The following is a 27,538-nucleotide window of genomic DNA, read 5'->3' as shown; positions in this document are numbered from 1 at the left end:
AACACGACTCCTCATGGCTTTAAAATAAAGCTCAATATGGTCTTCTTGGGTAGCAACCCAACCCAAGCAGCAAGTTAGTTTCTGTGATGTTTTATTGAAGCTCTATACCTCATTTCCTCACCAAATTTCGGCCACGCAGTCTAAATTAGCTAGGCTAGCCAAGTATGCAACAGATTTTATAGTGCACATACCACAAACAGCTGCTGTATTGTCTATTCTCTTGCACTCAATCCTTTAATACAGTTGATATTCCAATGTTTTCTTACTTCAGCTAACTATTCGTGTGACGGACGTGAATGATAACGCGCCTAAGTTTGAGCTGCCCGACTACCAAGCTCACAACGTCGACGAGGACATCCCGCTGGGCACCAGTATCCTCAAAGTGAAGGCCATGGATGCCGATTCTGGGAAAAACGCTGAAATTGAATATTTAGTTTCAGGTAAAACTTGATTAACCTATAAATAATATCAGTTGTTTGGTCTCAAATATATAGGTACAGCCGAATAGTGAAACCTCAGACTATTGATTAACCCTCATCTTTTACTATAATAGTACCCCCATAGTATCCAAACGAGTCACAGTAACAAAAACCAACAAAGAAACACATATCTGCATTTATAATATGGGTAGTAGGTAATTAATGGTATAAGAACAATCCAATCAATTTTAATATGGCATTTATATATTCCAGATGACCACTTCAGCGTGGACTCCAACGGTATCATCACGAATAATAAGCAGTTGGACGCCGACAATAATAACGCTTATTACGAATTTGTCGTTACTGCCAAAGACAAAGGCGAGCCAGCTAAAACAGGAACAGCTACAGTGAGAGTTTATACAAAAAACAAGAACGACGAAGAACCTAAATTCTCTCAACAAGTGTACACACCTAATGTTGATGAAAATGCTGGTCCGAACACGCTTGTCACGACGGTAGTTGCATCCGACAAAGATGGTGATAATGTTCGCTTCGGTTTTGTGGGAGGAGGCACCAGTTCCGGACAGTTCGTTATCGAAGAAATCACTGGTGTCATTCGATTGCATAATAAAGCAATATCATTAGATAGAGATAAATATGAACTTAATGTTACTGCGCTGGATGATGGCGCGTGTTGCGTTAACGGAGATGCCACTATACACACTTCTACAGCGGTAGTAGTAGTTTTTATTACTGACGTAAACGACAACAAACCGATATTTAAAGATTGTCCCACATATTTCCCGAAAGTTGAAGAAGGGGCTCCAAATGGTAGTCCTGTTATAAAAGTTCACGCTACAGACGAAGATAAAGGCGTAAATGGACAGGTCAAATATTCAATAGTACAGCAACCCAATCAGAAAGGTACGAAGTTCACAGTAGATGAAGAGACCGGTGAAGTATCGACGAATAAAGTGTTCGACAGAGAAGGTGATGATGGAAAATTTGTTTCCGTAACTGTAAAAGCTACTGATCAGGGAGAGCCATCGCTGGAAGGAGTATGTTCGTTTACGGTTGAAATAACCGATGTAAATGACAATCCTCCACTATTTGATAGACAAGTAAGTGCAAATGTAAATAGTAGACTAGCATAAACGTGCATGTTTCAAATACAAAGCATGATCTTACTGTTCCTACAAAACGCTATAATTAAGTCCGTCCCGTGTATTACAGAAATATGTGGAGAATGTTAAACAAGATGCCAGTATAGGCACAAACATACTGAGAGTGTCGGCATCTGACGAGGATGCCGATAACAATGGGGCTATAGTTTATACATTGAGTGCCCCCTACAATCCAGCAGATATAGAATACTTTGAGATCCAACCTGAATCAGGCTGGATCGTTCTAAAGAAACCTCTAGACGTAAGTATGCTTTTTAACCTTTATACACGATCACGAGAGTGAACTGTGGCAAGAGCGATGTGTGAAAGGGATCAACTATATTATGAAGTTTGGTGGATGAATGCTACCTACAGGCCTTAGGATTCAATTGGCACCTACTTTAAGTTTGTTTACTGTAAATAGTTCTAAATTATCGCTGCTGTAAATTGCTGTGGAGGGGGCAATCCTGGCTGTGAGGAGTAGTTGTCCATCGAACGCGCGGGGCGTCGGCGCCGGCGCTTGTTCTTCTTCAGCACGATTACTTTCAGTTGCCGCCAGCGCCGGCTCAGCACTCAATCTTCGTTAACATTTATTTCCGCAGCACCGTCTTGCATTGACTATCTTACCGATACATACAACCTGTGTATATTACCTATGACCGAAGTGATACTGCTGTAAATATTTCACCGTTGAGAAGTATGTTTAGTTCTAAAACATGTACAGTTTCCGTAACAGCACTTCTGTATATTTCGCACTGACTAGTTTTAAAATTTATTTTATTGTAATTTAATCGGTTGATTTGAGAAGCTTACGCTTTAAACATACCTCAGTATTATATTATGTATGTACATGTTTTGTTACTAATCTCTGATATTATTTGCGGAGTGCTCTCACTCCCGGGCGGTTCGAACCCGGCCCGTTGGTGTTTCTCGGCAGCTGCAGACGACTACTCATGCTACATGATACCATTTTAATAGTATAATCACCATAATTATGAATTTTTTACAGGATTCCAGTACTTATATTAGATTTTCTTAAAAATAGTTGTAAACTGAGATGGTCAGGTTGCCGGCGAGGCAATTTGGCCATCTGACCAGTTGTGACATTATTCCTTCTGTGAAAGGGGCAACGTTCTCAAACCCAATTTGTACAGTAAACCGTAACGTCCATCGTTTGTAATATATTCATTACAATGAGTGTCGTTTATTTGTAGTCATTACGAGGTCACTAAAAACTTCTTACGACAACCTGACCTTTCCGCCATGTCTTGTATGCAGAGCTGCATGCATTTGCCTGCTTTATGTTAATTTACTTTAATTTTTTAAATTAGTTTAGTTAAATTATTGTAAAAAGTATAAATAATGTACAGTTTGTCTTTTTCCCTATTGTACAGACCGGAAATGTATAATACCGAAAACGTATTATTTCCAATTTATTTTCTTGCACCCCTTTACATCGGCTGCGACAAGAAAAGTACTGTAAGTTAGCGCGAATGATGCCTCTGCATGGAAGCGGACGTCGTGAGTGGATTTCAATTTATTAGTGAATCTCAGCAACTTCTTCTCTTGTTTTAGTTCGGCTTACTGAATGTGTGCGTGACGGATGGGAGCTATGTTCGATGAATACAACAATATTAAAATTACTACCGATTCATAATAGATATTATGAGAGTGGTCTATGATTCGATTTATTTTTTAATTGTTTTGATTATTTATTAGCAATGAGTACTTATGTGTTTATATTTGAGTTGTGTTATGTTTTTTTTGTCCCCGCTGACCTCTGACCCGTGTATCTGTAGCGGGACAGGTACCGCCTGCGCGTGCGCGCCTCCGACAGAGGCGACCCGCCCTCCTCCGCAGACGTGGACGTTGAGTTAGACGTGGTAGACAGGAACAATAAGCCTCCCATCTGGGACATGACCACGTATGGCCCCGTTCACATCAAAGAGAATGTCACAGTGGGTACCGTAGTGACCAGTGTGAAAGCCAGGTTGGTATAAGGCGCAGCGGGCTTCAGGGCCCGCCGCCCCTACTCCTTAACACTACTAACGACGTGGTTTTGTCTTTTTCCATCGACTCTTTCCCCGCTAGCGAGAAACGTACAAGTTGGAGGCTATGGCTCAAGACAAGGGCTTCCCGCCCTTGTCCCGAACCGTGGAGGTCCAGATAGACGTAGTGGATCGCGCGAACAATCCCCCCGTGTGGGACCACACGGTGTACGGCCCGATCTACATTCGAGAGAACTTGCCCGTGGGTGCCAAAGTGGTGTCCGTTAAAGCAAGGTGCGTGTGTAACTGTTCGGCACGGGCACCGCACGCAGCCCCCTGCACGCAATGTGCGGCGCCGCGGCCTCTGCTCTCCTGCGTGCGCGACTGCTTCTCACTGTCCACTCCATCACCAACTGAATTTCTATAATCTGAAAAACCATCCAATAAGAAACAGAGTGTCGACCTTGACAATTAGTCGGCAGGTAGGGTAAGGGTGAGAGTGCCGCGAGCGTCTTCAACCATCGTTATTATTTGCCTCACACATGGTGATTTCAGTACGATGTAATGTTTATGTCCGTGAATTGCAATAGCATCGCCACGTACACATGCGGACTTATGAGAATCACAAGCGTGCATTTAGTGGGCTCACTGCTTACGTGGAATGGGATCACAGGGTTAATAAAAAATATTTATTATTTACTCAAAAATATTTATGTTATGTAGGTTACCTACCTCTTAGTTTTAATTTTGATATTTTATGTTAGAAATGTAAATATTTTTGAGTAAATAATGAAATTATGAAATAATGAAATGGTTACGAACGAATGGTAGGTAAAATAAAAATAAAAAACAACTCTGTGTCCATTATATTTTGCATGTAGGCTGAGGCATAAATGCATTATGGATCGTTCTCAAGTTTCTAACTTTTATATCGAAGTTTTAGATTTCTACAACTACGAGATTATGTGTAAGCATGATACTTATAAACGTACAGTAGATAATATTATAGTAGGTTTTAGGTGTTTCGTTTTTACTTCAATTATGTTTTAGTGCTTGAAATACAGATGTGTAGAGAACCATAAAAGCTCTAAAAATAAATAATTATTGTTTGCATCAAAATAGAGTTAGGATAGAGTTCACATAAAATGAGCTTTGTTGGCGTTGTTTTTATAAATAAAAGTTTTGTTTATTAGGTAAGTATACCTATAGACAAAAATAAAATTAAACTAATTGTATTATAAAATTAAAATAATTTAATTATGAAATAAAATGCTTCAATTTAAATTTAATTTACAAAGTGCATTTTAATCAATTTAAAATCAATACGGGCAGAATTAGCTAGGTACTACTAGTTACTACTAATCAATAATATTGTAGTCTTTGCTACTAATGATTCTGATAAAATTACAAAATATTTTATCATAGCTCTTTGCTTTTTAAAGTTTCGTCCTTTTTCTGACTAATATCGACCTATATTTCCGCTTTTGTTTGTGAGATTTATCATTAGTGGTAGATTTTTAAATAACATTTTTTGAGTATAGGTTCTTAATAAAATATAAACAGAATAGATAATTACACAATTAAGACAGATTAGCGGAATAGCGGGAAAAAATATAAGTAAGAATGAAGTTTTTAGACTTTTTCAAGCATCGGTAAGTAAGTATAAATAAAAATAAAGTAGGTAGTAACCTAATAAGGAAGTTTATGTATGTGCATCACCAATTTACAACGGGCCACATGTTGCATCACTTGTCACGTGGAATCTTGGTCGATGGTTCACATCTCTATTGTCTATCTGTTCGTCCTAAACCACACATTTCAAACTCACATGATTATGAAAAGAGGAAACCCATACTAACTCACTATATTTTTTAACCTACATTCCATTATCTTTATTAGATTATAGTACAAAATAAATTATTAAATCTTGACAGGTTACCTTTTTATTGCTGTGTCATATTCGGCAATTAAAATTGAATTCTACATAGTTAACTAAATTAGCTTTGATAATAATAAATTACTGTCAAAATTTAGTAAATTTATTAACTAGGTATCATAAAATATCTATTATATCCTTAATCAATAGATATTATTTAAAAATAGCCTATTTATTGCGGTTGTTCATATTATTGTCTTTCGAGTAATTTTATAGTCTCCCATTTTAGACTAAGACGGGTCAATTATTCATGTAATTAAAAAAAAAAACTACAAATTTCAACAAGAACCCTGTGAACGATTTTTTGACAAACTAGGTGGAAAAGAAATTTTATTGATTAACGAATGACGTCCTAAGATGGCGGCCGTAGTTCCACTTTTCGAAACTTCACAGATTTTGATAAACTTTTTTTCGGACAATGAATCACACAATTAAGAAAGCCAAAAACAGTTTATTATTTATTATTTACTCAAAAATATTTACTCAAAAACAGTTTATAGACCATTTGGACCATTTTTTCTGTCTCGTTGGCCTTATGGTATAGGTGCCCGTCTTATATGGTTTTTTGCCCGCAATAAATAGACTAATTTTGGCATCGGGGTTTTATTCAATTTTAAAGTTTTGATGTTAAAAAGGATAATGGTGGTTACTTTTCATCATTTTAAAGGCATACTCATCACTGAATGTTCTAGTAGGTAGTACCTAAATATTTTAATTTTTTAAATATAGTTTTTATTCATTTCATTGAAAGATAATAGAGAACTTACTACCCGTATGTCCAATGTTCATCCCCTTGTCTGCAAAGGCGTAACTAGGTTCAATAACAAGAAGCTCGGTACCAGTAAAGTACGTAGGTGCTATGTTTCAAGGATTTTGTAAGAAATATCTTGACTATCAAAGTTTTTGAATAATAATATTTCTCCTGTATAAGTACAGTGCATAATATGCACCACTAAGTTTCAATTACCATTAAAAATCCTTGATCAGAATGTTGTTCAGTTTAAAAATATTTAATCGAGTGTTCTACAATACCTATCCATAAAAAAATTGTAGACATGACGATTTTATATTCGTAAGTAGCGAAGTAGTTAGTGTGTCTACACATTAATTATTCACATTATTTTAAAAACAAATCAAACTTTGGCAATCAAATGGCAAGGTCAAATTAAAGTAAAAAATATATATCGGATAGTACTTACATTTAAAACATAAAAAAAAAATCTGTGCCCAATCTTAAAATCGTCATAGTAATTGTTAACAGGGCTCTCTCCGTCACTCGTTTCATACAATCGTAGTTCCAATTTCATTTGAATATTAAGCAACCAAAGTCCATGAAATTTTGCAGACATATTCTAGAAACTAATATCTGTGTCTGTGGTGTTTTAGAATTTTCTAAAAATATGTAGTTTTAAAATTACAGGGGCTCAAAGATTTGTATGAAATTTTCAAGACCGCGTAACTTTGAAACCGAATATTTTAACAGAAATCTGGAAAACCACAGACATAGATATTAGTTTTTAGAATATGTCTGCAAAATTTCATGGACTTTGGTTGCTTAGTATTCAAATGAAATTGGAACTACGATTGTATGAAACGAGTGGAAACGAGTGACGGAGAGAGCCCTCTTAAGAACAATTCTATTATTTAGCTCCATCGGATTGTCTACGAAAAAAATTAACGCGCTCTACTCTGTTATTCCTAGTTACGCTTCTGCACTTATTATCATAAAATCATTTCGGTAAATGCATCTTCGCATTCGATGTCGTAATGTCCTAGTAGATGCCTGGTACATTTATTGTATCATCGATATCTATATTGTGTTTTGGGATTTTCAGCTCCGGGATTGAGAACAACCCGACAGTATTTTATCGGCTAATGCCTGGCTCGACAGCACAAACGAATAAGTTCCATACCTTCTATTTACAACAAAGAGCTGACAATGGGTTTACTTGGGCCGATATTAAAGTCAATCATCCGTTGGATTATGAAAGTATTAAAGAATACAATCTTACGATTCGAGTGGAGGTAATGTAACAAATTTCTAATTGTAACCCTCTGGCTTGAGATGCCTTTGGAAATTTTGAGGAGGTATAAGGTTGCCCATTTATGCAACGCAGAAGAACTAGTTTATAAAAAAATTAAACATCTACTCAAAATTTTTGTCGGCCTCTCAGGCCACTTCTTGTATGTTTTTGGAGAGTTACATACTTAAAATCGTTATCCAAGATGGTAAACCCAGTGAATACTAAAAAAAAACTTGTTACACAGAATAATGGAGCTCAGCAACTGGCTTCAGAAGCAACTGTCTATATCATGTTGGAAGACGTAAATGATGAGATACCGCTTTTTACTGAACGAGAGCAAGAGACCGTGCTCGAAGGAGAACCCATCGGCACCAAAGTGACGCAGGTCAACGCTATCGACAAAGATGGAACTTTCCCGAATAATCAAGTAAGTATTAATCTCTCATAGTAAATATAGATTCTTTACAGAAACGATAATCGAAACCAATTATATGGGAGCAGCGAATGAACTCGTTCCAGTGAAAGTTTTCGGCAGGATGGGATGTTCCTAAATAATCAAGTAAGTAAATTTAGTTTAGTCGATTTATACTAGTGGCGAATCGAAGCGAATTTCTAGTGTAAATGTAAGTAATGCACCAATTTCAACCTGATTAATAAAATGAAATAAAATTTGCGTGAATTTCCGCGAATTTTCATCTGGGCAAGATGTTTGTGTTTTACGTGATGGAGATAGAAATTGGAAATCAATATGTTGTGTTCAATTTTAGAAATTCGCTTCGATTCGCTGCTAGTATAAATCGACCCTTACTACTTACCTACTACATTCTTTCCATTCATTCTTCACAAAAACTTGTCCATCGAGGTTTCATAAAAAACCACGTTTACCATTCTTTGACCCTGCTCTGTCCGAATACTAATGATAATAAATGATACCTACTTGATATTTATCCAGCATGTAGTCGGCTTATTAAATGACTAGTGCTTGGTTTATCATGAATTCATCCTTGACGGAAAAAATGATATGGAAGCGAGCGATACGATTCTCTTGAAAATTGTTGGAATTTAAAAACCAGCTGAAGAATGTCGATGAAAATTACTTTTCAGAGTCGAAATATCAACTGTATCTTACTGGGCAGGCGGGATGCGGTTGTGGTATAACTAAGCTCAGAAAGAGCAATGGCGTTTGCCGTTGCTCTTTATGTATGGCGAAAGATACATTTGACGATATCCCTAACAGTGGTAAGCGCTGAGTCTTACATACGAGGGTGTTCGCGTATTCGTTTGAACTGGAAAAGCCAGGAAGGCTTCCGTCGTGGCTAGTTGATTTTAACGACAAAGTTATATCGCAAAACTATTTAGCTGCACCATGCATTGCAGAGTAGAAACCGATTATGGATGTGGGTTCAATAAAATAAAAATTGCCGCAACTCTTCCAGGTTAGCGCGCTTCCATTTTAGATTGCATAATCACGTACCAGGCACCAGGTAAGATCACAGTCGAAGTAGAATTTTTTAACCAGGTACAAGTTAGCCCTTGACTGCAATCTCACCTGACGGTAAGAGACGATAGAGGGATGATGGAGATGATGGATGGATGATGATGGCTAAGATGGAATCGGGTTAACCTGGAAGGGGTATGGCAGTTTTTATTAAACCCATACCGCTTTGGTTTCTACACGGCACCTTACCTGAACGCTTCATCGCTTTGCGGCATGGCTTTGCCGGTAGGGTGGTAACTAGCCACGGCCGAAGCCTCCCAACAGACCAGACACGAAACTTAGAAATTATGAAATTCCAAACCCCTGCCGGGAATCAAAACCGGGACCTGCCACTAATAAGACCACAGCGTTTACCACTGCGACTGGGAGGTCGGCAAAAGATTGATGAGATAAAAGAAGCGGTTGACACATCCTTTTGCAATGGCTTTCGTACAACTTCCAATAAAAAGAAATGGCGCAATGTCGTGAAAAAAATGATATCTTAAGGGAACCACGATCTTTAAAACTAAAGAACCGACGCGTCGTGTGAAGAAAGTCCTAGGCACGGGACAAAGTCAGACCTAAACTGAAACTTCTAAATAATATGTTACAATTAAGTGTGATAATATATACAAGTATCAAGCTCGGCTGGTTACTCTACTACAATATCATAATCATCAATGATTATAATGAATTAAAGACAAATATTTGTAAAAGCGTATATTTTATTGTTTTGATTAAACGTGTAAATAGCATAACAGCAAATAGGTTCCCTATAAAATTGTAATTATTTGGATAATCTGAACGCAATGTGTAAAATAAATGCAGCCAATATAATTTGCATGAAAAGCCTTCATCATCGAAAATATGATTGAACGGGAAATTAATAAGCTTCTGCACGGTCAAATAAAACACTACATTATTTAAAGTTGAAAACATGTTCGAATCATAATTATTATCTTGGTTTAAAATATTCGTAATTAAAAAGCTTTTGTTGAAATTTTCATTTCAAAATCTATATTGTAGAGTTTATTCTAGGCCTCGGGTTATGATAGGGGTATACTTACCATACTTACCTAAATTTAAAACCTAGGGATAAAATACCTATAAAGCGTTTCAAAAGTAGATAGGTATACAGGTATGCAGAAAAACGTTGATAACTCAAAATTTAAAAACCTCCGACACAAAAACCTCTATAAGAAAACTAGAAAAGAGCTGATAACTTTCAAACGACGAACCGATTTTCTTGGATTATAGCTAAGAACACTCGATCAGCCACCTTTCAAACGAAAATCTAAATTAAAATCGGTTCATTCGTTTAGGAGCTATACACACACACACACCACACACAGCCACACACACACACACACACATAGCCACACATAGCCGCAGACAGATACACAGATATACACGTCAAACTTATAACACCCCTCTTTTTGGGTCGGGGGTTAAAAACTGATAATAATTTTCATTTCATAGTTGAAGTCTGTTGGTCTATTGATTTATTTTAAGCCACACTTTGACACTACATTATAATAATATGTTCTCATGCCTGCAGTAACCTCTGCAGTACAATTATGTGCTGTCGCGATTGCGTTTGGAAATTGGCTGCTCATGTCCACAGTCCGTGCAAACTTAGTGGTAAATTATCAATTAGCATGCGATACCTATTTATCAAACGTTTTACCTCGTTGTGGTTTATGTTGATATAAATTGAATTCCGATATAATAATTACAATAATAGTGAACATAATTTACGAAAAGGTATAGTTTTGGGTAGCCGCACGTAATTTTCTTTTTGTGAATAGGAATAGGTATGTCCGTTGATGTGCTTCCACTTCACGGCGAGATAATTATCTCAATAATGATAGATTCTCTATTTAGCTAATCAAAGCTTTTTATCAGTTATGTACTTTTATAGGTTTAAGATTGGCTAAGACTGAAATGTATAGCTTATTTTGGTTTTGCTCAGACTTTACTTAGAGAAACAAAAATGCTTTTTTTAAGTTTCTTAACAATCCGAGTTTACTGTCTTCATTGAAGCATTTGCAAATCTCTGGTGCACATCTAATATAGGTACTTGATAAGTTATCACACCAGATAGAGTTTTTTTTATTCACATGTGAAAATTATCCGTCATACGTTAGTATTACTGATATAAATCAATGCAAACATCAAATATCATAACTGTGTAGTTTATTTAACTGGGACACGAGATAGGAGTTGGTGGCATAAAATGTCTCGCACATTTATTTACCTAGAAGCTTGCAAATTAATAGGTATAGGCACTGGGGGCATAGTTTATATGCAGTCTTAATTCAACGTCTCAGTACCTACTGCGTGGATATTGATGGCAAATAGGTACCTTGTATTGTCAATACTTGGCTAACATGATTATGACTGTATCGATATCATTGCATAGTTCACAACAATCTGATTGCAGGACAATATTTGTTAACTGATTGACCGAACCATTGTGGTATTCCCAATCATACAGCACATTCTGATAGGTTTAAACATATAGAACATTGTGAATATTCTCGTATGTGGGAGTATCAAAGTGTCTAAATCCGTTTAATAATATAAATCCGCTGCCCGGAGACTTTACTCGTAATTTACTCCACGAAATAGTCAGGTTTTGCAATATAAATACGCTAGCAGGTCACGAAGATTCAGTACAAAACTTTCAGTGGATCTTAAAAAGTTATGGTTGAAGACACAGGCACACGTTGACTAAGAAGTAGCAACTAACATGTTGAACTGCGATCACACAGGCAAATTCTAGACGAAGAATGCCGGACTCAAGAGTCTAATGGTATAATTTTATTACCTTGGTATTATCACAAATAAAAACAAGTTTAATTGATGATTAAATATAGACGTTTTGACATTTTTAAGGTTCAGTACCTCAAATGGAAAAAAGGAACCCTTAAAGGATCACTTTATTGTCTGTCTGTCTGTCCGTCAGTCTGTCGTGTCTGTCAAGAAAACCTATGGGTACTTTACGTTGACCTAGAATCATGAAATTCGTCAGTTAGGGAGGTGTTAAAGCACAAGTAAAGGAAAAATCCGAAAACCGTGAACTCACCAAGGGGCAATATTGTGATGTTTGATGGTTTGATTAATTTAACCTCAGTTTTGGCAGGACTAAAATAACAAAAATATCATTTGTTTAGGTGTATTACTACATCGTGGACTCACCGCGGAACGAGGGCAAGGATTTCTTCGAGATCAGCATGCAGACGGGCGAGATCTTCACGAAGGTGGTCTTCGATCGAGAGAAGCAAGGCGCCTACGCGTTGGAGGTGGAGGCCAGAGATGGAGCACCGTCGGCGCGACCGAATTCCGACAACCAGCCAAATTCAGGTATGTTCCACACGTGTATTCGAAAAGCCTTATACGTCCTAGCAATATTTTCTTATATTTTACAATTCAATATAATTCTTGGGAGTGTTGGGAGATTGTATATTGTTATCAAAATATATATTCCTTATTAATCCATACTAATATTATAAATGCGAAAGTGTGTCTGTCTGTCTGACTGTCTGTTGTCTGTTGTCTGTCTGCTACGTTTTCACGGCCCAACCGCTGAACCGATTTTGATGAAATTTGGTACAGACATGGGCTACATCTCGGGGAAGGACATAGGCTACTTTTTATCCTGGAAAATCAAAGAGTTTCTGCGGGATTTAAAAAACCGAAATCCAGGCGGGCGAAGCCGCGGGCATCCTCTAGTATCTTATAAATAAATGTGTAACTAAAAATACCTGTTATAACTAAATTAAAAAAAAACGTAATACATACACCATGGATGAAGAACAAAAGGCGGGTGACTATAAGATATAGGTTGCGGTGTACTTAGTTTATATGTATCACAAGTAGATATCGGTACTTAACTATTTCCTCCAGATAGCGCTCAACAAATGTGACCCAAGTGTCGCAGTTTTAATTCTTCACTTTAGATACGTATGCAAGAGTTAATAAGTATTCATAGTTCTAGATAATATCATTTTTTTGTAGTCGGTGCCAATGAAGCGCCAATGTGGAGTCACAAAAAATATGAAGAGTAAGCGGTTTTTAAGGCTTTGCACCGGCTCCAAAAAATGTTATATTAGAACTATATCAATATAATATATTCGGTAATAAATTAAATTACTTTTTACTTTTTAGTGTTCGTGGTTATTGACGCCGAGTTGGAGTTTTTCGAATTTTTTTGTAGCAACAGATTTTAATTTAATCAATGAAAAACAGGCTATTAAGAAACGTATCAGTAGAAGGAAAATAGGGCAGCGTTTGTTTTAAAAGCTTAGCAAAAACCTGCGTAGATCGCTGCTAACAAAAGCTTTTACTAAGGACGAAAGAAAGGTAAACGGTGGTAATTAGATTAATTTATGTGAAGGTCCGAGCGGTGACAGGGAAAATAGATACTTTGAAAGCGGTCTTTGAAAAGAAATCCTTTGGAAGCTAAAAGGTGTCAGTAACCAGCACACAGGGCCAGGGCTAATCACTGCTGTGATCCGCATTAAAACGATCATTTTCTCTTGCAAACATTCCAGACGAAAGGTTCTCTCTGCGTCGAATTTTTCAAAGCCCTTGTTCAACAACTTCACCGACCTTTTTTCAAATGTTGACAGATAAGGGTCCTAATATATTTTCAGTGTTTTCTCAGCAGTATATTGATTGCAGTTGTACGTGTGTCTCTATAAATTCACCGATTTCACAGGAAAGCCTTCATTAGGTAGGCAAGTCGACGCCGCTTAAGCGTATCGCATCGTCGTAAATCAAGCAGGAACATAATCAACCACCGCCTGAAGCTTAATCCTGTTAAGCCTTTCCATCCCTGTATCTGTCTCACGTGCACAATAGCCAGCTTTGGATCAGCTCAATGCTTACTTAGTTTCTAGCAGTATACAATTTCCTTAATGTATCATAAATACATAGAATCTATACGACTCAATAAAACGCCAACCTAACTACGTTGGGATCGTAAAACCATGCCCGTTATCTTTGTTTACGGCTGGCGTACAGTACAGAGTACAGACATCGTAGGTAGAAAGGTACCATCCATGTTTGTTATTTTCTGAAAGTATGTATTTGTGCGATAAATACATAAATGATTTATTGCCAGAATTTTGTTTGAAGTAAGAAGTACTCGTAATGTTAACGTAGGTAGGTACTTATAGTAGGTGCCATCCATGTTTGTTATTTTTTGAAAGTATTTATTTGTGCGACAAATAGGTACCTAAATGATTATTAACCAGAATTTTGTTTGAAGTAAGAGGTACATAGTAATATTAAAAAATAAATAAACTTTAGTAAATAGATGTATCGTTTTATAAGCAATTCTTTAATAAATAATTATATTTATGTTGAATTCGATGATGTTTTTTTGCTTTCTTGTGTTATTTTATGTATGCGATAATCATTTTACTATGTGAGATGGATTAAAATGGGAATCGGAAAACTTATTCTGGGGGAATATTATATTGAAAAAATTCCTTGGGTTATTGGAATGTTAATTATGTAAGGGCGCAAACCTTCGCTTCCATCGTCTTGTGGTTCGATGTTAAAAATGTGAAAGAGGTAAAAAATTGAGAAGCTGAATATAGGTACATTATTATTTAAATTATTCAACCCTAGAATGTGAAAGTTTGGATATTATTCCTTCATGCCACGATGACGAACCAATTTGGCAAAAGTTTGGATAGGAGATATACCTAGCTTATGCCCTGAATTAACGCATAACTTAAATTTTCCGGAATAAAATGTAGATTTTATTCCGGAAAATTTAAGTTTCCACGACATTTTTAAATACCTAAATCCATACAGACAAAGGCGCGGGATCATATAGAATCAAGTAATATTATGTACGTAAAAATTTAGGATGTTTGTTACTCTTTCACAACACAATAACTGCACCGATTTCGCTGAAATTCGGAATAGAGATAGCTTATATCCTGAATTAACAGATACGCTATATTTTACTCCGGAAAATCACAGAATTCCCGCGGGATTTGCATAAAACCTAGATCTGGCATCGTCTAGAGACGATATAGCGGGCACCATATTTTAGTGATAAACAATAATAATAATAATTAATCGGTTCGATTAATTAATCTGTTTATCCAACATGTTTGTGTGTGTTGAATCCATCGCGACACAAAGGCTAGTGCATATTAACAGGAGACTGGACACAGGCGCCTTGGAGTATACGGAATATGTAACTACGATGTAAGTACCAATGTGTACACATCAATTAAATTCAAATTCAATGAGCTGATTGATTACACTATATCACATGCTTACATTCTACGCAACTCCACAGTAGGTATTTAATATCTACCCGTTTTGCGAACAAAGAGTAGGTACCCTATTTAACGATTCAGTTGGTTCTTACCTGTTTAGAAAGATAAACCAGGGCATAGAGCCCTAATCATGCGAATAACGAACGAAGTTACGAATAACGTTATAGGTAGGTATGTCTCTGTGTTCAATTAAACTGCTTTTTCATTTTCTCGATGCATTAAAAAGATATCTAGGTGTACATTCCGATTTCATTATGTGGAAATTTCATTAACACCTTCCTTTGATGTTTAGAAAAATAATATCATGTAATAAAATACACATAGCAGTGCTCCGCAAACAAAAAATAATGAGTTCAATCGTGGTACAAACTACGGTTAATGTCTACGACACGACCTCAACGGCTAGGAAATTTTCCGATCCTTTTTTTATTGCGTCAGCTCCTTTTTCTTCGTCCTTTGTGGTACCCATTTTCAATCGACCCACGTGTTCTCATACCGTAGTTACAACTTTAATAATTGGTTTATCGAACAGAATATTTGATATTAAATAGAAACTTTGCCTTGGGGTACGCTCGCGTAAATATTGTTATGTTGAATAAATAATAAATTAATCAATCGATGCAGTATCCTCGCCCGTGTTCCAGTAGGTACACTGCTATTATCAACCAAGTGGATTGCGGTATGCCAAATTAATACCAATATGGCTCTGTAATCTTAGCGTTGGTATTAACATTAGGTATTCCATCCAGAACATCTCACAGCGTCCAAATTAGTGAACAGATAGGTACCTGGGATTGCATTTGTTCTATTTTAATGCTTTTTTAACGGACGTTAAAAAGTTCTCGTACGAATGAGGCCTTAAGGTGCGTGAAGTCTGCTAATTCACACAATATGGCGATTGTGGAACTAGCACAGTTTTACAACAACAGTTTTATAGCCTAAATCTTTAAATCTTTCTCAAGGAGACCCATATTCAGCTGTGGGCCGGCGATAGGCTCAGGATCGAGATGATTTTGATTTGTCTATGAAATAGGTGAGGCCGCGGTGATAACGCACAACAGACGGAAACGTTTAAGTGCGGAAACCAGCCCAGAGAGAAGAAGAAGAAGGTGAGGCCATCCGTGTGAAGCCGGAATGGGTCAACTATCCCTTTATAAAAAGACAGTAAGCATTCGCAGATAAATTGCCTATATTTGTCAATCAATCTACGGAAACCCAACAGTGACACAAAATACGGGCAAAACGTAAAATAAAGCTATATTGTTGGAGTTATTTCAACTATTTCCAATTACTTGGGCTTAGGGAAGTACGATGTCGCCAAGTGACAAAGCAATATTCCCGCAGCGGTCTGCGGGCGGCGGGAGGAACTTCGTGGCCTACATTTAGCGCGCCCTCGAGAATCCGTGATGAGGACGCGCTCGAGTGCACTGCTTGCCGGGGATTACTGTCACCAACTACTAAATATTGCTGTTTGTTGTCTAAGCTTCAATTACTAAGTTCTGCTGACTAAGACTTTTCCGTATCACGATCAAACTGCGCTTTATCTAAAGTTTGCGAACCGTTTGTTAAACGGAAGTTTTGCAATCCATTCGATACACTATTGACGATAGAGCGAAAACAATTGCAAAGCAAATAATTAGCAAAGCTTTCAATTCTGGGAAAACGGACGGTGTTATAGTCACATCTTCTATCTAAATAAAAAGACTTATCCTGACTGACTGACTGATTTATCAATGCACAGCCTAGACCACTGAGGTTAGACACTTGAAATTTTGACAGTAAATTCCTTTTTTCTTGTAGACACTCACTAAGAAAGGATTTTTTGGGATTCCACGCCAAGGGGTTTAAATAGAGGATGAAAGTTTATGTAAAAGTTTGTCATATTTCAAGTTATATTCAAGGAAATTGGTGCTTGGGCTTTCGATTAAAAAAGAAGTAGATAGTAGTAGTTGGCAAGTGTTTCAGAATTTTTAGAAATTCTACCTCTTCATCGATTTTCATAATAATTTCAATCGAACGAAACCGGAACGGATCAGCTAGTTGTTTAATTAAAATAGTTCGGTCAGGTAATCTTAGTCCTGATGTAAATCTTTTTTGGATAATATTCGAGGATTAGATGTTTGTGATGGCTCTGGTTTGGACAATTTTAACTCCGCGATTTAATTAATTATTTTATATTGTAATTAAACCAATTAATTGGTCGTTCGAATCATTCTATGCTCATGAGCACATAATTACAATATGTTTTTGGATTTCACCTTATACCTATTTGATTTAGGTTTTTACTTAGAGTTTGCGCTATAGATCTACCGAATTTAAAACACAGCCACTATTTAAATTATTGTACTATAATAAATTATGTTAGTAATTATTTTGTTTACTGTTTGTGTATAAAAAGTACGTACTCTGCATTTTCTAAGCTTTTTGTTCTCACGTTCTGAACTAAGTTAGGTTTTCTGGTAGCAATCTCTTAGAGAGATAAGTATTGTCCTTGTACTTGCCCTTAACAGTGTTTATATTTTAGATTTTAAGTTATCAACACAAAATAAATAAATCCTTACTCTTTAATCGTGAATTCTCAAAGAGTCGTTGCTGCTTTGATTGATAATTTCATTTATCGCGCAATATCTTTAGCAGAGGATTTTACTTGTCATTAAGTCGGCTATTCACTAAATGAATCTTGGTAATTTGAAAGCTTCTAAGGCAAAGCTCCCGCGGGAGGCGAACTGCTTCAACGAGGGGCGGAATTTTCTTAAAACGTCAACTCGACACCAGCGTTTATAGGCGCTATAACGTCCAGGAACCGTCCGCCTCGGCCGCCATAAAAATCACCTAACAACCCGCCTTTAATACCTTATTTGCACTTGATCCAATCGTAAGAAACACTCGTAATGTTATTTGATGACAAAAAACAAACTTTTTAACAAATTATACTATAGGAATAGTAAAGTTTAGAAATGTGGTTAAAAATGACGTTAGACATTTTGTTTCCTTAAAAACTTTCTTTTTAATGAGTTTCAATGTTTAACGGGTGAGTAAAAAAACCAAATAGTTCCAAAAACACAGTCACATTAACATACTATCATCAACACATCGCCAGCTCACTACTGTGAATGGGTGTCCTCTCAGATTATTATTATTGAACATAATCTTCCACGCTGGCCTAGTGCGGATTGGCAGACTTCACACACCTTTGAGAACATGTAAGGAATAGAGTGTAAGGAACAACATGTATAATTTAAATGTGTAACTCTGTGGGCGGTACTATAGTAAATAAATAAATAAACATTATGAAGAAATCTCAGGCATGTAGGTTTCCTTGAGATCTTTTCCTTCACGGTTAGAGCAAGTCATACTTAATTGCTTAAAACACACAAAACTCCGATAAGTTAATGATGTGTGATCGAACCCGGGACCACCGACACTAGGAGGCCAATTTCTTAACCACTAGGCTATCACCGCTTTGATCCGCTTAATAATGAATTAAAAAAAGAGAAGAGGTCTGTCGGCTTGTAAAATTAATTAAAACAGAAAATCCTCCGCTGGTATAGAACGATATTGATCCTGTCACCTCTGCCCGTCGTCGCCAGTTCAATAAAGGGACTCTAATTAAAAAGGCTAATAACAATTAATTTGTAACAACATTCCTAATGACACAATTACCTTGTTTCCTCTTGATTGTGACAATATTTTTCGACCTTATTGATTCTATTGAATTTTTTACCAGTATCCAACGCTGGTAACGTTAAAAACATAATTGCATGAGCTTTGTCTATGTGGAGTTTTATAATATTTACCTAAAAGCTTCAACAAAATCTTAATGATATGCCAAGCAAGCCCACCACATTATTATCCCAAAAGAACTCCTGCCATTATGCGACCCTCAGCAATGTGGAATACGACTTTAAAGAAATAAGCAAGATTGTAAATTTAAGTTAAACCTGGAAAGTACAGTATCATTTAATTTTATCATGGTGTAAAATGAAGAAAGAATACCCGCGTAACTAAACTATTTTGAAAAAAAAAACATTTTACAAGTAAATAAAAAGCAAATTATTGAGGTTGCGTTGCGCCTCTAATGTAAATTTAATCACTTCTCTTAAATATTTTACATAAATTTTCTGGTTGTCTATGGATTCTATTTCCATGGTCGGCCACGCCGAGCAGATGCGGTTAATTTTCCGGGTGTAATGAGATAGCATTGCAGTGGAATACTTATTTCTTTTATTCTACAGTCCGTGGTAGATACTACAGTCCGTTTCTACAGTCGTGGTAGATTCTTGCTAGACTTCTTTTGAATAGAATCAGCTTTCGGATTTCGTATTTTAACTAGAAATAACTTCTAACCAAAATCAAATAAATATGATCTGTTACTCGTGTCTAAATAACATATAAGTATAGGTACCACTGGAAGTTAAAATTAAAAAATTAAAAATCTTTAGAGTAGTATTTTTAATAAATTACACTTCTTGATATATTTGAGATCTTTTTAGAACTACTTATAAGCCACTACCTTTCTACTTAAAAGGGCCATTTTTACACAATAATAGTACGTCGACGTTTTTAATTCGTCGAAGTATATTTTCGACGATGCAAAAAAATAATAATTTTACGGTCCCTTAATATTTTTTTCGGGGGATATTGTTAGGGCTTGCATTGTCATGTTGGAATATCCTGTGTCAGCTTATATCCTCTTAGTAGAGTTCAGAAAAAACTTAGTCAAATGAAACGTCCTATTGCTTAGCCTGCATTTAATACCCTACAATCTGTTAAAGTTATGGTCCGTATCCGTTAAGTTATAAATATTGCGAATATTGCCAGGCTTTGGTACAAATCTGGCAGGCAATTTTTTAAAGTGCTTCGATATTCTTCAATTTTTGTTGGTTTCGACTCATCTTTATTAGCAGAACACTTGATTAGCTTTGGGTTTCATGCCGATATATGTGTTTCAAGGATTGCAAAAATATACGATTCGTAACTCTAAACTTCTTCTAAATAGTTATTTGGTTCCAGTATGACTCATGTTTCTTTAGATTTTTCTTGGCGAATTTTTCGCGGTCGCTTGACATATTATTGTCACCACCCTGCGAACAAAGCTACCCAGTCAACCGAATTGTTATGTTGCTCTAATATTATGAAATCTAAAAAGAAGCCCACAATAGACATTGGTTCCGCATAGGTGCGCTACATTTAGTTTTAAATTCAGTGCCTCATACAATTTTGTCCTGAATACGTACCTGTTTATAAAATATCTTTCAGGTAAGATTGAATAGAAATATTCTTGGCAAGCGCGTTCCAATTCTTCTACTACATCATCACTTTTTGAACCGTATGATTGCTCAATTCAAATCCAAAATAAGCTTTATTCAAATATTCTGAATTGTCGAAGAACAAACCGGTATTTGAGGATAGATTCTACTAGAGAGGTACCTATAGACAAAAGCCGCTAATGGTAAGTCTTGTTGACGAACCGATGGGAAGCATCATCACCTTCACCATCGTCAGCATCATCATCACCATCATCAGCATCATACTATTTTGTATCTAGAATCTACTGTTGTATATACTTAGGGCATTTTGTCATCGGCTCCAATGACTCGCTGAAAATATTACGTTTGGCAACCATATTTGATTAGAGTTCTACAGGCTTTTTAATCCTTTTTCAAGCGTTTTTTTGCTCATTGCATGGTGATTTATATTTTTACTAGTAGTGAATATTTGATTTGAGCCTCGAGACACAAAGCCAGATTGCAAGTCTAATAGAGAATGCTACATCCATGATGTTGCTTTGTCGCCTCACGTCATCCATATGAAACAAATAAAATTCTATGATATTCTTAGAGAGCGGTATATCGTTACTTTATTGTCAAAGAGCCTGAAGGAGCGAATCAGTCCTGGGCGTGGCTTTGTGAGTAATGGAACTCGGAGCTCGCATGAGGAGGGTCCACTTATGTCATGGAATGGTATGATTGATAACGTTTCCCGCAGTAAAAACAGTGACCCTTTGTAACATTAACAAATATATTGGATACAAGTATTGTTTTGCAGCATGTCCTTGGAAACAAATACTCGTATGTCACAGAAAGATTGGTATTTTGTTTCGTGTAATGTATTTTCTAAAATAACTTTTCTTGGCAAGATGATATCGTGAACTAACGAGAAAACTAACGGGCCAAAATGTATCAGATCTGCTTTCAAAACAGGATATAAAGCAATTCCTTATTAAATATCCTTGACAAACATACGAGTATGTACGCGTGTGTTGTGTTACGAGTACATTCAGCGGAGTCTAATTGCTATGTTGGTAATTATCTAACTACAGTAATGAACCGATTCAATCTTGGCCATTATGTTACATGTAATCGATAGTCAATATAAATAATTGCTTCTATTTGTTCAATTACCTTTATGTCCTTAAAGGGTCTTTCGTGAAAATTCTGACTTCGTACTAAAATGTGTCAGCTTGTTTGTTCAGCATATAATATCGGTTATTCCTAAATTATCCGCATTTGCACAGGTGGCACCGTGGCATATCCGAAAGAACAACTCGATCCATACGTTTAAAATAATATTATTATTCTTTGCCTTTCCATGCTATCATAATAATTATCTCTAGAGTAAAATCCCTCTTTCCATTTTCAAATTTTCATTCAGTGATAAATGAAAATGATACAATACACAATATACGAAATTATCTTTTATTAATATTATGGATTCATTTTGTCTATTATAAATTACAATTATTACTTACCTACTGTATAATTTGTATACCTTTACAAATTCATGGTTTATGTACATGGAATATTTATGTTTTTCGCTGTAGGCACATTTCGAGATAATTATAATAATTCTGTGAGTAGGTACATTATAAATCATCAAATATTGTTGTTATGTCTACTCACGTTACATTTCGTTATATTATTATTATCTATATGTTTTGTTTAGTATTTTGTTGATGCCGCCCTGCTACCATAAATCAATGCTCAAACCACTTGTATTTTACAAGTGAGAGAGTAGACCCGTGAAATTAGCTCATGCTTAAAAGTTTAAAGTTTCGGTTAATTATTGAGCTTGTCGGTTCCGCTGTGATGGCTGGGGCGGTAATGGCTTGTAAGGAAGGGGAGGGCTTAGTTGTTTCTATAAATCAACCTGTAACTATTTAATATGTAGATTCGGAGAGGCTGTGTCGGGTTAAAATCTATATGTGCTATTAAGTTAGTCATGTTGTGTTTGCTAAAGTCACTACGCTTTTGAGTTGGTGATTTCTTCGTAGACCTACGATCTCTATGGAGAGGATTGTAGACACTTGTTTGGGATAGTTTTAAGTGATGATATTAAGAATTTTAGATACGAATTATGAAAATATGCCTTAAAAGCTGGGACACACCAAATGTGTATGCAGCAAGTAAGCGTAGACGTAGCGCGTACCATGACGTTTTAATGTATGGAACTGTATGAGATATGGCATACCGCTTGCGTGACGTGAACGTTCGCGTAGACGTAATACGTGCGGTCATGTCTATGGATTCACGCGCGTCACTACGCGCGTGGTCACGTGTACGTGCTTGGTGTGAATCGGCTCTTAGCCTTTAGGTCATCTCTTCATCACTATTTAATAAAATCGTAGTGATACATGAATGAATGAATATACTTTTATTGTACACCACAAAATTATTACAGAAAAACACACACAAAGCTATCTATCCTGTAATGATTTTATATCAACTGTATGCATGTAATAAAATAAATGATTAAAGTGTAAAAGTTAATAATAAACAATAGTTTATTTTATAAAATGCTACTAAGCTTCTACATAGTAGTAGAGCAGTCTTCTTACTTTAACGCTAAGCTTTATTAAATCCAACCAATACAGTAATATTCTATTAAAGTTTACTGAAGTGAAAAATTAATCGATCAAGCGTTTCCTCCGCATTCAGAGTAGGTATACGAAATTAATTATACATAACCGCTTATTTATGGTAGATGTTTATTCAGGCAAGACGTTTCAATTGGCGCATTCATTTTAGTTTATTGTATAAATAGTAATTAACATTTGATATTATAGCTTAACATGAAACATTGAGTATTAAAAAAGATTGCCAATCAATGGGGACAACCGACAGAAGTGAAAACCTAAAACTACTTAAAAACAGTGTTTTTTTTTTTTGGATTTATAGAATTGATTGTCGTATCAAAATTTTAAACCATTGACATCAGTTTAGTTTCTCTAACATTCCGATCACTATTAACATTAGCATGTGGGTGACGCGACCTCGAAGTTTTCACCTATCTTAAAATCGCCCAACGCGCCTCAAGTTTATTGGTGGAATGTGTCCATAATGAGGCGGATGCCTTACGGAGTGACATGTTCCGAAAGGAAATAACACCTTCAATATAATTATAAAGATTCATGTTGCTGAGCGAGTGTAAGATATGCGCTTCTATGACGTAAGTTTTTCGCTATAACGTCGTACTCGTGCGCTATCGCATCTCTACTTGCTTCATATACGTGTCATAAAATAAAAATCGTACACATTCTTTGTGACGTTCTACCGTTGTTGCCGCACGTCCACCTTGCCATCGCGCTCTTTGTCGACATAATATATTATTATGCTAGGTACAGGTAGGTTTTTTTTAACTTAATAAATTCCCAATTTAATTCTATTTTTAAAATCATAGAAAAAAGATTGTTTAAAAATCTTAAATTTAGTGAGTGGGCTACTGTTGGCATTTATAAAAGTAGGAATAAGCTGTTTGACTTGTATGCAGAAAAGCAATATAATTTTACTCCAGCCTTTGTTCAATATGTAAGAAATTATTCAAAATTATTTAGAAATGTTTGCATACAAGCTAAGTCAATTCACATAAAACGAAAAATTATTAATTCAGATAATAAAATAAAAGCAGCTTGGGAAATCATCACAGATGAAACTGGGAAACATAAAATGGAAAATAATAATAAATTGGAACTTAAAATTAACAATCACATTACTGACTCTGACATAGAAATTGCAAAGACATTTGAGGACTTTTTCCGAAACATCCCAGTTACCACTACTAGTTCCCTTAACTCGTCGCCAACAGAAGCCTATAATCTTCTTAGGGGCAATGTTTCTGAGTGCAGTGTACTATTTAAGTTTGAACAAATTACCCCACATGATATTATTAAGGTATTCAAATCTTTACAGTACAAAAAAACAGGAGACTTATGGGGGATATCAGTAAAAGTAATCAGCAATATTATTGATATTGTTGCTCCATATCTTGCTCTAATTTTTAATAAGTCCGTAGAGTCAGGATCCTTTCCAGATCTTATGAAATACAGTAAATTGATTCCTCTTTTCAAATCGGGCAGTAAAAGTGACCCAAATAATTACAGGCCAATTTCGATTTTGCCGACTTTTAGCAAGATATTTGAAAAAATTATGCTCAACCAACTGCTCTTGCACTTTAACTTGAATAAATTACTTCACTCGGAGCAGTATGGTTTTACTAAAGGACGATCAACAATCGATGCGGGCGCAATGCTTTTAAAGCATATATTCGATGCGTGGGAGAACTCACAGAATGCCGTTGGAATTTTCTGTGATTTGTCTAAAGCATTCGACTGCGTTGAGCACGAGACTCTCTTAGCTAAATTGAGCTATTATGGAGTCAAAGACACTGCGCTTAGTCTTATTGCGTCTTATCTCAGTGATCGTATACAAACAGTATGTGTAAATGATGTGAAGTCATCCGGATCAGCCTCATTAATGGGTGTTCCTCAAGGCTCTATCCTAGGTCCCTTCATGTTCTTGGTATATATAAACGATCTACCATATTTTGTCCAAAATACTTGCGATATTGTACTATTTGCTGATGATACGTCTTTGATTTTTAAATTAGATAGAAATGAGAATAATTATGACGATGTAAATAGAGCCATATCGCAGGTCACTCACTGGTTTACTGTTAACAATTTGCTTTTAAATGCAAAGAAAACCAAGTGTGTCGAATTCGCACTGCCCAATACCAAGACGACAAATAACATAAAATTAATGATAAATAATGATATGTTGAAAGTAGAGGAGACCACCGTGTTCCTGGGGATAACTTTAGATGCAAAGCTTCAATGGAACGCCCATATATCAACACTTGCTGGCAAACTCAGCTCTGCTGCTTACGCTGTTAGAAAGATTCGACAGATAACTGACGTGGAAACTGCAAAAATTGTATATTTTGCCTATTTTCACAGTATTATGTCTTACGGAATCTTGCTATGGGGTAAAGCGGCAGATATTGGAAAAATTTTCGTTTTACAAAAAAGGGCAATACGCGCAATTTATAATTTAAAACCGCGCGATTCCCTACGAGAGAAATTTAAGGAAATAGGTATTCTTACAGTAGCTTCTCAATACATTTACAATAATATAATTTTTGTACGACAAAACATCCTCAGCTACAAAAAAATCGGTGATTTCCATGACAGGCCAACTAGAAATCGTAATAAGCTCGCAACTCCTACGCTCCGCCTCAGAAAAGTGGGAAAGTCATTTGTGGGAATGAGTGTAATATTTTATAATAAAATTCCACAGTCAATATTAGACTTGCCTTTACCAAAGTTTAAAAAATCCATTAAAAGTATGCTCCTGGCAAAAGCATATTACACAATCGAAGATTATGTAAATGATAAAAAAGCATGGATTTGACTCGCTCCAGCAATGCGCGGGTCTGCAATTGCTTGTATAGTATAGAATATTATTGTAAATTGCACAATTGAAAAGAGCAACCGCCGAGTTTCTTGCTGGTTCTTCTCGGTAGGAACGGCATTCCGAACCAGTGGTAAATTATTTGACGATTCAAAAGCACTTGTAAAAGTTTATTTGAATAAAAATTTATTCTATTCTATTCTATTCTATTCTACAAAGTTCTGTTAACTTGAAACCTGTTGAAAAAGCGTACCGAATTCGTTGCCTCGCGGGAACGAACTGTGTATGATATTACAGTTATTTAAGCCTTAGAAAAGCGTGCGTCTTATTCATCTCTCCTTAGGGGATGTACAGAATACGAAAAGCGATATACTCATCTGCTCTGCACTAACCCACGATGTTCTATTCTTTTTAACCGACTTCAAAAACGAGGAGGTTCTATTTTTTCCATCCATAATAATGAATAGCATAGGGAGGCACGCATATTGTACGCGTGGACACAGCAGTAGAAAATCTACCTACCTGCTTCTATATTTTGTCGTGCGTCTCCTAATTAAATATAACATGGTAATTTCGAGGCTTTATTTGTTACTGTCATATAGGCTCTATGGTAATAATAATTTATGTTATTTTCACACAGTAAATTACGTTAATAAGATCTTGTTTTGAAATAAATGCAAGAATACCATTGTATTTAATGTTATATTTAGCTACTTAGTATACAATTTTAATATCGTTCCAGAAGGGGAAATTACTCTGGAATATTTTAGATAACTTCCAACTACAAATTAAATTATACGGTGCTAAAGGCCATTTTAAGATATCTTTTACCCATTCAAGAAGTTATTGGTAGAAATATGTTTTAATTGGTTTAATAGGTAGGTATAGGTATTTAACTACGTGATGTACAGTAAAAAAATGATTTTCATATGTCTTTCAACTTTGACTTCATTTTTCTAACTTACCTACCCAAACTACGAAAATTTATTTTATGTAGCCTTCTAAGTGTTAGGTTAGGCGCTTTTGAACATATAAACGTAGATTTATATGATCGAAAACCAGACAAAGAAATGATTAAGATAATAACACACACACACACACACACACACACACACACACACACACACACACACACACACACACACACACACACACACACACACACACACACACACACACACACACACACACACACACACACACACACACACACACACACACACACACACACACACACACACACACACACACACACACACACACACACACACACACACACACACACACACACACACACACACACACACACACACACACACACACACACACACACACACACACACACACACACACACACACACACACACACACACACACACACACACACACACACACACACACACACACACACACACACACACACACACACACACACACACACACACACACACACACACACACACACACACACACACACACACACACACACACACACACACACACACACACACACACACACACACACACACACACAC

General features: G+C 36.2%; 1 protein-coding gene across 3 annotated transcripts in view; it reads left to right on the top strand.

Moving 5' to 3' along the window:
* LOC123867530 (neural-cadherin-like) overlaps positions 1-27,538 on the top strand; it is a 139,250-nt gene that overhangs the window by 51,691 nt on the left and 60,021 nt on the right. The window contains exons 7-14 of one of the 3 annotated variants that reach the window (XM_045909603.1): positions 272-440; positions 693-1,543; positions 1,656-1,847; positions 3,677-3,867; positions 7,345-7,534; positions 7,778-7,960; positions 12,187-12,376; positions 13,734-14,384. In XM_045909603.1, the coding sequence (XP_045765559.1) occupies positions 272-440; positions 693-1,543; positions 1,656-1,847; positions 3,677-3,867; positions 7,345-7,534; positions 7,778-7,960; positions 12,187-12,376; positions 13,734-13,771 (2,004 nt within the window). In that variant the 3' untranslated portion in view covers positions 13,772-14,384. Of the gene's footprint in view, positions 1-271; positions 441-692; positions 1,544-1,655; positions 1,848-2,594; positions 3,385-3,676; positions 3,868-7,344; positions 7,535-7,777; positions 7,961-12,186; positions 12,377-13,733; positions 14,385-27,538 lie in introns of those variants that run through there. The other 2 variants (XM_045909611.1, XM_045909617.1) reach the window with 2 other exon arrangements.

This window comes from Maniola jurtina, chromosome 1, assembly GCF_905333055.1.
Source record: "Maniola jurtina chromosome 1, ilManJurt1.1, whole genome shotgun sequence".
Taxonomy (NCBI): Eukaryota; Metazoa; Arthropoda; class Insecta; order Lepidoptera; family Nymphalidae; genus Maniola; species Maniola jurtina.
Note: the sequence above shows the minus strand (reverse complement) of the source record. Positions and strands in the feature narration are given on the sequence as shown.